Genomic DNA, 14,395 nt, shown 5'->3' on the forward strand with positions numbered 1-14,395 from the left:
TTTGCATATGGCTATCCAATTATTTCAGCAATCTGTTCAAAAGATAATCCTTTTCCCATTGAATTGCCTTGGCACCATTGTCAAAATCAATTGGTTGCATATTTCTGGACTCTCTATTGGTCAATTTTATTTTCTCTACACCAATCACACTATCTTGATTACTGTAGCTTTTATAAGCTTCAGGTTGTTGTTGTTTTAAAAAGCTTCATAGTTTAAAACAAAAAACCAAACACATAAATAGCTTCAGAGTTTTGAAATTAGGTAGTATTAGTCCTCTAATTTTTTTCCCCAAAGTTGTTTTTGCTATTCTGTCTTTGCATTTCCATGTAAATTTTAAAATCAGCTTATTAATTTCTGTTAAAAAACTTATGGAGATTTCAACTGAGTCTTTTATATCCTTAATGATTTTCTATCTACTTGGTCTATTAAATTGATAGAGCAGTGATGAAATCTCTGACTGAAAAATAGATTTATGTATTTCTTCTTGCAGCTCTACCAGGTTTTGCTTCATATAGTTTGAGGTTTTGTTATTACATGCATAAGTAATTTATCTTCTAATGAACTGACCACTGTATTATTCTAAAGTGATACTTTTTATTCATGGTAGTGTTTTTTGTTTTGGAATCTACCTTGTCTGATATTAATGTAATCATTCCAGGGTTGTTGGTTTTTTTTATTAGTGTTAGTATGGCATATGGTTTTCATCCTTTTACTTTTGACCTATATTTAAATTGTATTTTTGTAGGCAGCATATAACTGAGTCTTGATTTTTTATCCACTCGGGTAATCTTTGCCTTTTTACTAGAGTGAACAATTTACATTTTGTGTGATCATTGATATGGTTGGATTTAAATCTACCATCTTGCTATTTATTTTCTATCTATTCCATGTGTTTGTTTCCTTTTCCTCTTTTTCTACTTTCTTTTGGATTTAGTATTTTTTATTATTCCATTTTAGCTGTGTTATCTTATTAGCTATAATTCTTTATTTTGTATTATAGTAGTTCAGAATTTATAATATACATCTTATCACAACCTTTCTTCAAGTAATATATTACTTCATGTATAGTGTAAGAACTTAAAACAGTATTATTCCATTTCCCCCTTCAAGCCTTGATGCTGTTATTGCATGGATTTTATTTGTGTATATATTATAAATTGCACAATACATTGCTGTTATTTTGGTTCAAATAGTCACTTATCTTTCAAAGAAATTTAAAAGTAAGAACAAATTTTCAAATATTCACTCACATTTTTACCATTTCTGTTGTTCTTCATTTCTTTGGGTAGATCTCTTTGTTTTTTTAAGGTTTATTTATTTTTGAGTGAGAGAGAGACAGACAAGTGCTAGTGAGGGAGGGCAGGAAGAGGGAGACACAGAATCTGAAGTAGGTTCCAGGTTCCAAGCTGGAACCTGGAGGGATTCTGAAGCTGGAACTTCAGAGGGAATCTGAAGCAGGCTCCAGGCTCTGAGCTGTCTTCACAAAGCCCAGTGCGGGACTTGAACTCACAAACCATGAGATCATGACCTGAGCCGAAGTCAGCGCTTAACCTACTCAGCCACCCAGGTGCCCCTGTGTAGATCTCTTTGAATCTCAGGCATTTCCTTTACTATTTCTTATAGTGCAGGCCTGCTGGTTATGAATTATTTTATTTTTTTTGTATGTCTGAAACAGTCTCTGTTTCATCTTCATTTTTGAAATATATGTTCATTGGTTATAGAATTCTAGGTTGACAGTTTTCCTTTCAGTACTTAAAAAAAATTTTTTTAATGTTTATTTATTTTTGAGAGAGAGAGACAGAGCTCAAGAGGGGAAGGGCCAGAGAGAGAGGGAGACACAGAATCTGAAGTAGGTTCCAGGTTCCAAGCTGTCAGCACAGAACCTGATGTGGGGCTCAAATTCATGAACTGAGAGTTCATGACCTGAGCCAAAGTCGAACGCTTCAACCAACTGAGCCACCCAGGCACCCTTTCTTTCAGTACTTTAGAAAGGATGGTCCATTATAGCTCAGACCTACACTATAAGAATGACTATTGTTATTCTTATTTTGTCCCTCAGATCTTTTCCTCTCTACCTGATTTTAATAGATTCTTTTTATCACTGGATTTACAAATTTGATTATGATATGCATCTGTGTTGTTTCCTTCATGTGTCTTGTGCTTGGGGTGTACAAGTTTCTTGGATTCATGAGATTGGAATTGGATTCATGAGATTGGTTTCATGAGATTTGGAAAATTTTTTCACCAGTATTTCTTCTTTAAAATTTTTAAAAATGTTTATTTTTATTTTTGAGAGAGAGAGAGAGAGAGTAAGTGGGGAGGGGGCAGAGAGAGGGACACAGAATCTGAAGCAGGCTCCAGGCTCTGAGCTGTCATCACAGAGCCGATGTGGGGTTCGAACTCCTGAATTGCAAGATCATGACCTGAGCCGAAGTCGGACACTCAACCGACTGAGCCACTCAGGCACCCCTCACAAGTCTTTCTTTAAACATCTTTTTTCTGTATCCCTTTCTCTCTTCTCTACTTTAGGAAATCCAATTACATGTCACTTGAAACCACAGCTTGCTGATGCGATATCCATTTTTCCTTTCAGTCTTTTTTGATTTCTGTGTTCCATTTTAGACATTTTCTACTACTGTGCCATAATTTTACTATCCTTTTCTTCAGTGTCTAACTTGCTGTGAATTCCAGTCAGTGTGTGGGTTTTGTTTTGTTTTGTTTTGTTTTCATTTTAGGTTTTGTAATTTACAGCTGTAGAAGTCTAGAACAATTTGTATTATTTTTACATTTTCCATGTCTTTAATTAACAGGTTTAATCTTTATGCTCTGGAATATAATGAATATATTTATAATAACTGTTTTTATATCCTTGCCTGTTAATTCTATCATCTGTGACATTTTTGGTTTTGTTTTCATTGATTGATTTTTCTCCTCAGAAGGGGCTATATTTTCATGATTCTTTGCATACTTAATAATTTTTCATGAGATGCCAGACATTTCGAACTTACATTGTTTGGTGCTGGATATTTTTGTTTTTTTTATAAATGCTCTTGAGCTTTGTTCTGGGGAAACGATTTGATCTTTCAAGGGTTGCTTTTGTTAGGTGAAATCAGAACAGCCTTTAGTCTAGGGATAATTTGGCCATACTACAGAGGAAATACCCTTCTGAGCAGTACTCTACCGGATGCTTGGGAATTAGATTTACACTCTGACTGGTGGGAATATGGACTCTCCCAGGCCCCATGAGAGCTTTGAGGATTGTTCTCTCCAATTCTTTTGTGTGGGTTTTCTCCAGCCTCAAGTGGTTTCCTCATATTCATGTGCTGATCAGTACTCAGGTGAACACTCCAGACAGACCCTCTGCAGATCTCTGAAGCCTCTCTCTCAGTGTAGCCCTTTCCTCCAGTATTCATCCTTCTGACTCTATCTGTAGATAGATACCTTGCCCTTCCTGGAATTCCAGCTTTTTTTCCTCCAGCTGGGGAGACTGCCAGGCTCTACGTGGTTCCTCTTCCTGAGCTGCTGTCTTGAACTTCTCTCTGGACAATAAACTAGGACAATAGTAGAGCTCACTTTAATTTGTTTCTCTCCTATCAGTCATCATTGTCCTAAGACAGCTAATATCCAATGTCTATAGACAGGCGTTTCATGTATTTTGCATGGTATTTTAGTTATTTGACATGGAAGGGTTACTCTGATGTCAGGAATTGTGGAGGCTCTAAAATTTTACCCGACTTACAAACTAATACTTTTTCTACCACAGTTTCATAGATGCTGGCAAAAGGCAAGAGAGTCCTAGATCAGAAACAAAGGACTCTATAATTCACAGCGTAGTAGACCACATGAGCTTCACGTTCCCATTATTTTTCCCTGCACTGTCTCCCCCTCCCCACACCAAGTCCCACAGGGTGGTATGGAGGAGCACAGATGGGTGTGCACACACAATACATTTGTGTCACATCTGAGAAACCTTGTACTTAGGACTCCCCAGTCTTATAAGGGGGCTGCTAACAGATCTACCCAACCTTTCTCTGAAGGACATTACTATTCTGGGCAGAAAACAAGACAACTTTCTGCCCTAGAGAATATACTATCTCATATTCCAAGTTTGTTTGCTTTCCAAATATCCTTGAAAAGATATTCTATATATTTTCTTAATGTTTATTCATTTTTGAGAGAGAAAGAGACAGAGTGTGAGTAGGGGAGGGGTAGAGAGAGAGGGAGACATAGAACTCAAAGCAGGTTCCAGGCTCTGTGCTGTCAGCGTGCCCTGAAAAGATATTCTATAAAAAGCTGATATAAGATGTACAGAAAGTAAAACTTATGTCGTTACTACTGTTTTTAAGGACCAGAAAGAAAATCAGAACTGTCAAGCAAAGAAAGTAAAATTGTGGCTTTGAGTGAATGAATGAATGTTTTAGGAAGGATTTCAGAGTTGGGGTATTTCTTTATACTGTGGAGAAGTAATGAACTCTTCCCCCAGTAGGAGAGAAGCATCTGTGCCTCTTGGAGCATGCTGGGCTTCCCAGAGTGTGTGCTTTTCACTTTTCCTCATTGTTTTTCAGAGGGTATTGTTCCTGGGCCCCCCACAGACCTCTCTGTCACAGAGGCCACCCGGAGCTATGTGGTGCTAAGTTGGAAGCCCCCTGGCCAGCGTGGCCACGAGGGCATTTTGTACTTTGTGGAAAAGGTAAGACTCTGGGATCAAACATTATTACCTCATGCCACTTCCTAAAGATTTCTTTAGAGAACTAGAGCTTAAATTTCCATTGTGTCCTGAACTCTTCAAACCCATATAAACTATGAACAATCTTCACGGAAAAATGCATATCACACAAAACTTTGCCTAAAAGTTCAGGGGGTGTATAGATCTGTGAAGCTCACCCATAGACTCCAAAGAGGCCCACAGACCTCAAATTATAACCCTTTAAGAAGAGAATTGCTCCCGAAACTGTAGATTGTTCATATGGCAGTTTTCTAGAAGCTTTTTCTGTCTCTCTCGCTCTAGTAATAGCTTTTCATCTCTCTACAATTTGTCTTAAGCAGTCGAAACTGAAGATCAATGAGGGTAGATGAGCCAGAGGAATAGAAGTGACAATACTTTCAGAATACTGTCAAATAGCTGGAGGATCAAAGAGAGAAAGTCCTTACATGCTGCCTGGCACTTGACCAGCACTACTCTAAGTGCAGGTAGTAGGACGGGGTCAGAGATTGCAAAACAGCATGAGATACTGGCTAGTTCTTTCCCTCAAATATCTTGTAATTTTATTGTCATGCTCTTGGAGAGGGCAGCGTATAATGAAAGCCTAAAATGGGTGGAATGATGAGAATTATATGTGAATCTACCATAGACACAGATCTAAGGGCAGTTACAGTAAGCATTTATGCCCAGAAAATGGAGAAGCGCCAAGTCCTAGACAGGACGTTATTTGGGGCAAGTGCCCTAGTTTCAAGGGCAGACACAAAGGAGGAGTATCTGCCAGGCAAAACATAATTGCTCCCGGGACGGGGCATTTCAAGAGAATTTACTTAAAATGAGGTTCAAAATCCATTCATTAAGAAAGTTTTGATTAAGATATAATTGAAAAAAATGAAACTAAAATAAGCTTATTTCCTGGTACCCATAAGAACATTTACATTTATACTGGCAGCCACGCACCATTATTTTTGAAGAACAACAAATGAAACAATTGGCTGTATTTTTTGTGTATTTTGTTTTTATAAAATTGTGTGATAACAGGATAAGTTGTCATTTACTTTACATTTTACCTTCGTAGTAAAATTATAGAAAAGGTTTCTACTTGGCAGAAATATTACGGAGCTTAGTGAGTTTTCCTAAGAGCTTTTGCATTTCATCCTTAATGCTATTCTGATCATTCAATTTCAGAACATCTATTAGGTCACCTTCCCTGATAATTATTACAGGAGAATAGACATGATGGGTATATAGGTACTTGCAAACTTCTGCAAATTAGGTGACAACATGAAAGTAATATGCATCTATCTTCATGGCCTTTTAGTTATTTCAGATCATCAGAGAATATTATACTAGCATTAAAAATGCTAGGGTCTGTGGTTTTCCTATTTTAATTAATAAATGTATTAATTTATGTCCTTTTTAAAGACATTTATCATGTCTTTGAGGAGCATGCCTCACTTCTCCTTGTCCCTAGCACATTGGTAACAATAAATGGATTATTTCTGTACCAGGGACATCTTTCAAAAGAATCTGATTTTACTAAAAACATATTAGATTTTTTATTGTTAGTAATTTGTATATTTTCTAGATATTAACCTCAAATTAACTAGAACTTGAGTAGCATTTCTGATTTTAAAATTTTTCTTTTCTTTTTTTTCTTAATAGAGGGCAAGACTAGAGTGGAAAATGTTTATTTCCTGGTGTGCTTAATACATACCCTCCACTGAATCTTTTCGAAATTCTCCACAGGAAGAGAGTTCTGAGTAAGCTCTCTGACAGTAATTACCATCTTTCCTATAATAATGACACAGTAACAATGTACCACTGAGGCGTTTTCTTCAAATGAGTCAACTTTGGCTTCTGTTAAACATTTCCTCTGGTCACATAAACTCTAATTTCTCCAGGAAAGTCTATTAACTTCCCTAGACCTAAATACATATGAGTCTGTGATTAAAAATGTAAGTGTTCATCCACGAGCAAACCTGGCATGGAACAGAGGGAACATTTCGAGTGCAGGGTGAGCAGAGAGGCCTGTAAAGGCATGGCTGACGTATACAAAAGGCCCAGGATGTTGACATATTGGGGGAGCAGAACATGTCCAGAGACCTAGGGCACACTTACAGAACTATCCAAACATCACACCGTTGTCCTGAGCTGAGACTCAAGCTATTCTGATGAGCCACTTCTAATACATTGACCTTTCTAAAGAGAAATGTTCTACATGCTTTTGTCCCGCAGCACATTTTCATCCCCAGAATATTCATGCCCATGGGAGTTCTGCTTCTTTACCCCTGAGCTTGCACTTCTTTACAGAACTTTTTACCAGAATTTGCATGCACATAAAGCACAAAGTCACCTGTCATGGCTAAAGCTTATGCCCAGTTACACCATGTCTGTGAGCCCTAAAATGGTTGATAGGGAGGGGTTTATTAGCAAGGTTATTGGATGGATCGGTCTCCAGTGTTCCCAGCCTTCCTATACTGTGTTCTTCTCAGCCCCAAACTTTTTTCTCAGATGTCTTATGTCTTCAGCTCTTTCTTTCTCATTCCCTTATCAAAAATCTGGTCCTGTCAGAGATAAGGGTTGTATCATTTGCTAGCTCTGTCTCTGCATGCAGGGATGTTTATCAATGACCAGGCACTGTTCTTTTTTTTTCCTTTCATAAAAATTTATGTTTATTATGCTTAATCAAATGTAAGTGATACATCCAAGGAAAAATTTGCTATTTTTTAAATGAAATTTATTGTCAAATTATTTTCCATACAACACCCAGTGCTCATCCCAACAGGTGGACCAGGCACTGTCCTAAGCACTCTGCACATGTTAACTCACCTAATACTTACGGTAACCTTATGAGGGAAATGCTTTTATTTTCATCATGCCTATTTTGTAGATGAGGAAACTGAGGCTTCGATGGGGCATATAATTTGCTCAGGGTCACACATTTAGTAAGAGACAGAGCTAGTATTTGAACCCAGACAGTCTGGCTCAGTTTCATATACTGTATCCAACTAGTATACATTGCTGCCTTTCAACCTTCCCAAGCCTGTCTTCTCTGGAAAACATGGATAATCACACAGTGCTACCTCCACAATACTTAGTTCAGAGCACAGTTGAGAAGATTAAAGAGTTACAATGACATAAATTCCCTAGCATAGTGAAAGGCAGCTATTATTTTTTATTATGAAAGTATAAATGACTGATAATTGTTATATGTTCCCCAGGGGAGAATGTGTCAAAATGAATTAAAGCCATAAACTGAAGAATTGAAGGTCTGGGAGAATTTTATCCCTCAGTTATCAGCAGATTGACTGGTTAGGGGGAATTTATCCTCTCTACCCTTCCACACACAATGACACATCATGAAAGATTCTACAAGGGACTTTAGAGGTTACCCTGTCACATTTGCTTATTTTTCAAATGTTAAAACTGAGACCAAACAATACTCATGTGACTGTCCCCAGGTCACATGTCTTATTCTTAACAAAGCTAGGACCAGAGTGGATGCCTCTGGATCCTTTTCACCATACCATGTTGTCTCTCATTTCAAATCCATGAAGGTTATGCCAAACGATATACCAGTATTTTTATAGTCCCAAGAATGTATCATCCCTCACAGCTGGTCACTATATCGCAAGGTTTGGATTTCTGGAAAAGTCTCTTGAAACTGTTCAAAAGTTCCAAAGCAAAATCATTTCTGCTGACCTTGGGCAGAATTGAGAGTACAAATAGGAGGGGAAAAGGATTACTGAAGACTACTGATAGTTTTCTCACTATATTCTCTACCAAAGTGCAAATAGACACCACATCCTTTCAAGGATTTCAGAGTCACTCTAGACCACTTTAATTCCAAGAATAGAATTGCTTTAAATTAGTTTTTCCCATAATTTATTCTAAAATATGGGTAAGAAAAAAAGAACATCTTTATCTTTCATTAGCTTCCTTCCTTCCTTCCAAATTAAAAAAAAAAAATTCATTCATTCAGGAAAAAACAATTGTTGATTATTTCCTATGTGTCAGATACAGTTCTAGGCTCTGGAGGATAGCAGTGAATAAGACAACTCGCTGAACTCAATTCACTGAAACTTATTTTCCAATGGAGGAGATGACAAATAACTTAATTTCAAATAGAGATAAGTGTTTAAAAAAATAATAAAGCAAGGTAAAGGATAGAGAGTGATGAGAAAGGAACAAAGAACTCTTTCAGATTCTTTGGTAGAATAGGGAGGGGGTGATCAAGAAGGGCTTTCTGAGGAGGTGGTGTTTGAGCACAGACCTGAATGATATTCTGAATCATTAAATAACACTCAATTAAAATAAAAGTTTATAGCAGTGAAAATTAAAGTATCTTATATAGCACATTAAATTGAATTACCCACCCTAAGAATTAGAAAAGGATCTGACCCCAGGCAGTCCTCAAAATAAATTAAGGTCTTTTATAAGTCGATCAGTGATCTTACTTGGTAAATAAAGTCAGTGAAGTATTAAAGTATTTATCAAACAATGCAAAGCCAATTTTATTTAGATAATCCTATGGACTACAGATGCTTCATCCCCATTTCCTCCAAATCTCTTCTCCAGTTCAACTCACTGGTAACAGGTAGGTGGTTTGTTGACGGATAAATAAGACTGCTAGATGCCTGGCCTAGAGGTCCCATTTATTCTTGCTGTGCCGTGAATGGGTCTCACTGTTTGGGCTGCAGTGTGACGCAGAGACAGAAAACTGGCAGCGGGTGAACACAGAGCTCCCTGTGAAGTCTCCCCGCTTTGCTCTCTTCGACCTGGCTGAAGGGAAATCCTACCGCTTCCGCGTCCGCTGTTCTAACTCGGCAGGAGTGGGTGAGCCCTCAGAGGCAACGGAAGTGACCGTGGTAGGGGATAAACTTGGTAAGTGTGGAGTTCCCTTGAACAACTGTAAACTTCTTTTACTTCAATTTAAGAAAAACTTCCAAAGCAAGTACTCATCAGAACGTATATGCCCGGAAGCAAAAGTAGTGGCATCCTTCTTTCGTATCATGAATTTAACTGATGACTATACTTGACTGATACATTTCAAAAATTCATTATTATGAATGATGAAGTTATGAAAAGTAAACTTCTTTGGGAGTTTCAACAGTATTGTTAATGTATTTTTTCTGGAGTGGGTTGGTAGGTTCCTGGGTATTTAGTTTATCATTATGCCCCCACACTAACATATTTATTTTTTTTATTTTCTGCTTTAACAATATAAAGTAAGTAACTGTATGTTTGAGATGATTACTTACGTAAAATTTATGTGTGTGTGTGTGTGTGAGAGAGAGAGAGAGAGATAAGAATGAAGTTTTGTAAACCACACCTGAGTTTGATTATCATTTTCCTCCTTTGTCAGATATCCCAAAGGCCCCAGGCAAAATCATCCCAAGCAGAAATACAGACACATCAGTGGTAGTTTCATGGGAGGAATCCAAAGACGCCAAAGAACTGGTCGGGTACTACATAGAGTCAAGCGTGGTTGGCTCTGGCAAGTGGGAGCCCTGCAACAACAACCCTGTGAAGGGCCCACGGTAACCACGGTGTTGGGGGGTGGGCTGTGGGGAGCCTTCTGACTCTAGAGCATAGAGGCTATCAGGAGGAAATCAGCCATGGACCCATACAGCAGCACCAACATCCAGTGGAGGAAGACTTTTTAAAACATTATGCTTTAAGGGGTGGCTCAGTTGGTTAAGCATCCGTCTGACTTCAACTCAGGTCATGATCTCATGGTTCATGTGTTTGAGCCTCACGTTGGGCTCTGTGCTGATAGCTCAGAGCCTGGAGCCTGCTTCGGATTCTGTGACTCCCTCTCCCTCTGCCCCTTTCCTTGCTCATGCTCTTTCTCTCTCTCTCTCTCTCTGTCTCTTAAATAAATATTTAAAAAATTTAAAAAGAACATTATGCTTTATATATCCAAATGAATTAAAAATTGAACATTATCTACTGCTATATATTTTTTTTAAAAGTTTACTTGGGATATTAAACACTTAGAAACACATTAATGCCAGCTATGATGGGTTCGCTTTATAGCTCTTTTCTGATTCTTTTCCTTTATGCTATTTGTTCTTTCTACCCCTCTTTTGTGGTCTTTAATATCCAAAGTGATAAGATTTCAAGGGTCTAATAGGCTCTAGCTGACATAAAATAGCCAGGCATTTTAAATGAATAGGAAAAAAGTATCAACATTTTACAAATTTTGAACATGGTGAAACTCAGTGGTAAGGAGACATAAGTAACACCAAAAAAAAAGGACACTCAGAATACTTTGCCACTTCTTTACATCTGTTTCTAATATGGAGAGGGTTTTTTTCTTGCTTTCAAATGTTTTGTCAACCAGCCTTGCAAGTTGATGATGAATTCTGGTCTGCAACCAAACTCTGAGACTCCTTTGATTTAGGACCGATCTGAGAGGAGAATTCCCCCTGCCCCCACCAGAATTGTCATGCAGGCTTGTTAGGCAGCTTCTGGCATGGCCACTTTCAAGTCCAAGGACCCCCATAGGATGAGTTGTTTCTTTTGTAGAACATGAGAGAATAGAGACAAATCAATTAATGGGTGAAAGCAATATGTTTTTCAAGAGATTCGCTTGGCCTGTTTACTCATTTCACTGTTACTCTCAGTTCCCAGCATTTTCCTGGGGCTATTTAGAAATATTTATAGAGGGTGAGGCAGGGTCTGCCTTTCCACAAACAGATGGCAGCTTCTCAAGGGCAGGCACCATTTTCTATTCATCTTTGTGTCCACAATACCTAGCTCAGTGCCTGGAACACTGAAGTGCTCAATAAATATTTGCTGAACTGAGCTGACCTGAAGAATTGGCCTCATTTATGTCTGCCTTCATTAAATATTCCAACTTTACTAATGGTAATAGAGTCATTAGCAGACCTGTTATTTCCTCTGGTTACAGTGTTCAGGATGGATTAAAATGTTACAGTGATTCATGAAACAGCTATTTATAGCCATAATAGCTATTAAGGAAGGAGGTTGTTTTATGTGTGAAACTGCCCATGGATTCACACCTCATTACTGGATCCTCATTTCTAAATGGTTATCCATATTTCATCTTATTTTCAGATTCCAGTGTCATTTCTCAAGTCATTATGCCTTCCCTGGTATGCAGGGAGGCAGTAACTAGGCCTCTGTAACAGGGAGCAGCCAGTGTCTTACAGCCATAAGTGTAAGCCTGAAATAGCCATTAAAGATATCATTAATATCACCTATTATTTATTAAAAGACTCCTCTATGCCAGACCCTGAAATAAGTACTTTAAATACAGCCAATCTTTACACAAAAGTTATTATGGAGGCATTATTATCCCCATTTTACTGATGAGCACACAGAGCCTCGGAAAAGTTAAGGTACTTAATTCAGGGGAAACCCAGGACTCTGAATTGTTTGATAGAGTTTAGAAAATCGCCTTAATTAGCTGCCTTCTTGTCTAAAGCGCATACATTACCTGGTCTCTCTACGAATTACTTTTATAAACCCAGATCATTCAGTTAAGCTAAAATCATCTTGTCTAATTTGCCTGCTAGAAAAGTTTTTAAAAACTCTTTTTCCTTTTAGATTTACTTGCCATGGACTGGCAACTGGCCAGAGTTATATCTTCCGGGTCAGAGCAGTTAACGCAGCTGGACTTAGTGAATATTCACAGGATTCAGAAGCGATTGAAGTAAAAGCTGCTATAGGTACGTACCTTCTGCGTAGCTTTGGAGGGCAAAAAAGTGAATTTTTATGTTATAAAGGAAGATACCATCCTCGCCAGAAATGGTTTTAAAGCTTCTAGTACTGCTCGAGGGTTCTGTCCTCAGATGATCATTTTCTCTGACTCCAGGTGACAGCTAACCTTCCATAGCCATCATTTTACAGATCTTCATCACTTACCCAGACTCTGTGCATCTGTAGCCTTGCCATCTTCACAAGTCCGAGTGTCCTCAGATAGTTCCCATTGTGTGAAACTCCATTCTAACTTCGTGCTCATCCTGGGAGTGTGGAGGGCCATCCGGTTCCGTGAAGTGGTATATCACCCATAACCCACGTCATTTTGTACCTAAATGCCATTTCACCTGCGACAAAGCCTGGCTTGTTTTCACTAACAACATGCTTTTTATAAACTCCTCTAAATTTCGTGCAAGATACTTGTGGTTGCTTGGTCATATGCTACATTTCTGCTCACAAAGTAATCAACAGAATAAAACCTGTAATAAAGTAATTGTATGAGTGTACATGATGTGCCTCCCAATCTTAGATAAAGCAGGGAAAGGACCCACATAGTTCAGAGCACTAAAAATGATGTCTGTGATAGAGTGACACACATTTGAAGGGAAAGATTATTTAATACCAGATATCTTCAGTTATCATGCCGTATTACTTTTTAATATTCCTTATAATGGTAACGTTTTACCATTTTACCATTATACGTTCCATATAAGGTAACGTTTTTTTTTTTTTTTGAGGTTGGGAGGTACAGACCATTAATATTTCAGTAATGTACATAATTCTAGCTGTTATAAACTCAGGATCTTTAATGTATGTCATGTGCACTTTATGATCCATTCTGCCCCCTCATTCTGTGAATTAAGAGGACTTAATATCTTTCCAAAAATGTCAGAAGTTTGCTTTTTTCTTGTATATACTTGGGTTCTGCAAATCAAAATGGTTCCTGTTTCTGTCTGTGGTTTTTTGTTCTCATTTCTTCTTTTCCAGAATATGGAGAAGTTGAAATGTTCCCTTGGTGTAAATTATGTGAACCGTGTGCTTTCCATATTTCTTGCAAATCTGAGTGATTTCTGTTAAACTAAGATTACTTGTTCTGTTTGTGGTCCTAATGGTTTCCCCTTTGTTCTGTTAAGTAAGAGCAATTTGGACTGTGTCTGGGCTCAAAGCGTTTCTGTTGTTATCTGGTGATTGTAGGGGGAGGAGTGTCTCCAGATGTGTGGCCTGAACTGAATGATACACCTGGTGGACTAACAGACTCCAGGGGAGGCATGCATGAAGCCTCCCGGCCAACCTTTAAGAAAGATGCTTTGCTTGGTAGCAAACTTAACAAACCTTCACTACCCAGTAGCGCTCACAACCTGGGCCAAACAGAAGTGAGTAAAGTAAGTGAAACAGTTCAGGAAGAGCTTACCCCATCACCACAGAAGGCAGCTCTTAAGGGGAAAAGTAAGTCTGACCCTCTGAAAAAGAAGAAGGACATAGGTGAGAGTTGAAAGAGTCAACTGTTCCATCTGTCTCCATCAGTGTCCTCACCTCATTGTCCGGATCACACTCTTCCATCTGTGTTCACTTTCATCTATGTATATTCTTAATTTTCTGTGTTTTCAGCTATCCATTTGCAATACTTTTGTCTAGTGAGTTGTAAAAGTAATTTTATCTGAGTTTGGCTTTTATACATAGTTTACTGTGGTTAATGACAATAGAATAAGGTGATTGGGTTATAGAGTCCTTTTTGGTTTCTCAGATAGACACATGTTTAGCCTCATTTTGCTAAGAAAATTAGAGCTAAGAGCACAAAGAATTTGAGAATCACAGCCTATGTGAGGTCCTTTGAAATGTTTATATTCAGTACATGTATAGGAAAAATATTTTACAAAGAAGTCACATTTAGTCAGGATCATAGTTATTAACTTCCATTGTTTATCTTCAGGTGTTCAAGTTATCCTTCATATTTAATTCAAATAA

The 14,395-nt window shown here is 38.0% G+C and overlaps 1 protein-coding gene across 3 annotated transcripts in view; it reads left to right on the plus strand.

Moving 5' to 3' along the window:
• MYOM1 (myomesin 1) overlaps nucleotides 1-14,395 on the plus strand; it is a 157,600-nt gene that overhangs the window by 81,630 nt on the left and 61,575 nt on the right. For 2 of the 3 annotated variants that reach the window (XM_045041627.1, XM_045041626.1), the window contains 5 exons: nucleotides 4,566-4,690; nucleotides 9,403-9,586; nucleotides 10,068-10,242; nucleotides 12,278-12,399; nucleotides 13,625-13,912. In XM_045041627.1, coding sequence (XP_044897562.1) covers nucleotides 4,566-4,690; nucleotides 9,403-9,586; nucleotides 10,068-10,242; nucleotides 12,278-12,399; nucleotides 13,625-13,912 — 894 coding nt within the window. The remainder of the gene's footprint in view (nucleotides 1-4,565; nucleotides 4,691-9,402; nucleotides 9,587-10,067; nucleotides 10,243-12,277; nucleotides 12,400-13,624; nucleotides 13,913-14,395) is intronic. The other variant, XM_045041628.1, reaches the window with a different exon arrangement.

This window comes from Felis catus, chromosome D3, assembly GCF_018350175.1.
Source record: "Felis catus isolate Fca126 chromosome D3, F.catus_Fca126_mat1.0, whole genome shotgun sequence".
In the NCBI taxonomy this organism is placed as follows: Eukaryota; Metazoa; Chordata; class Mammalia; order Carnivora; family Felidae; genus Felis; species Felis catus.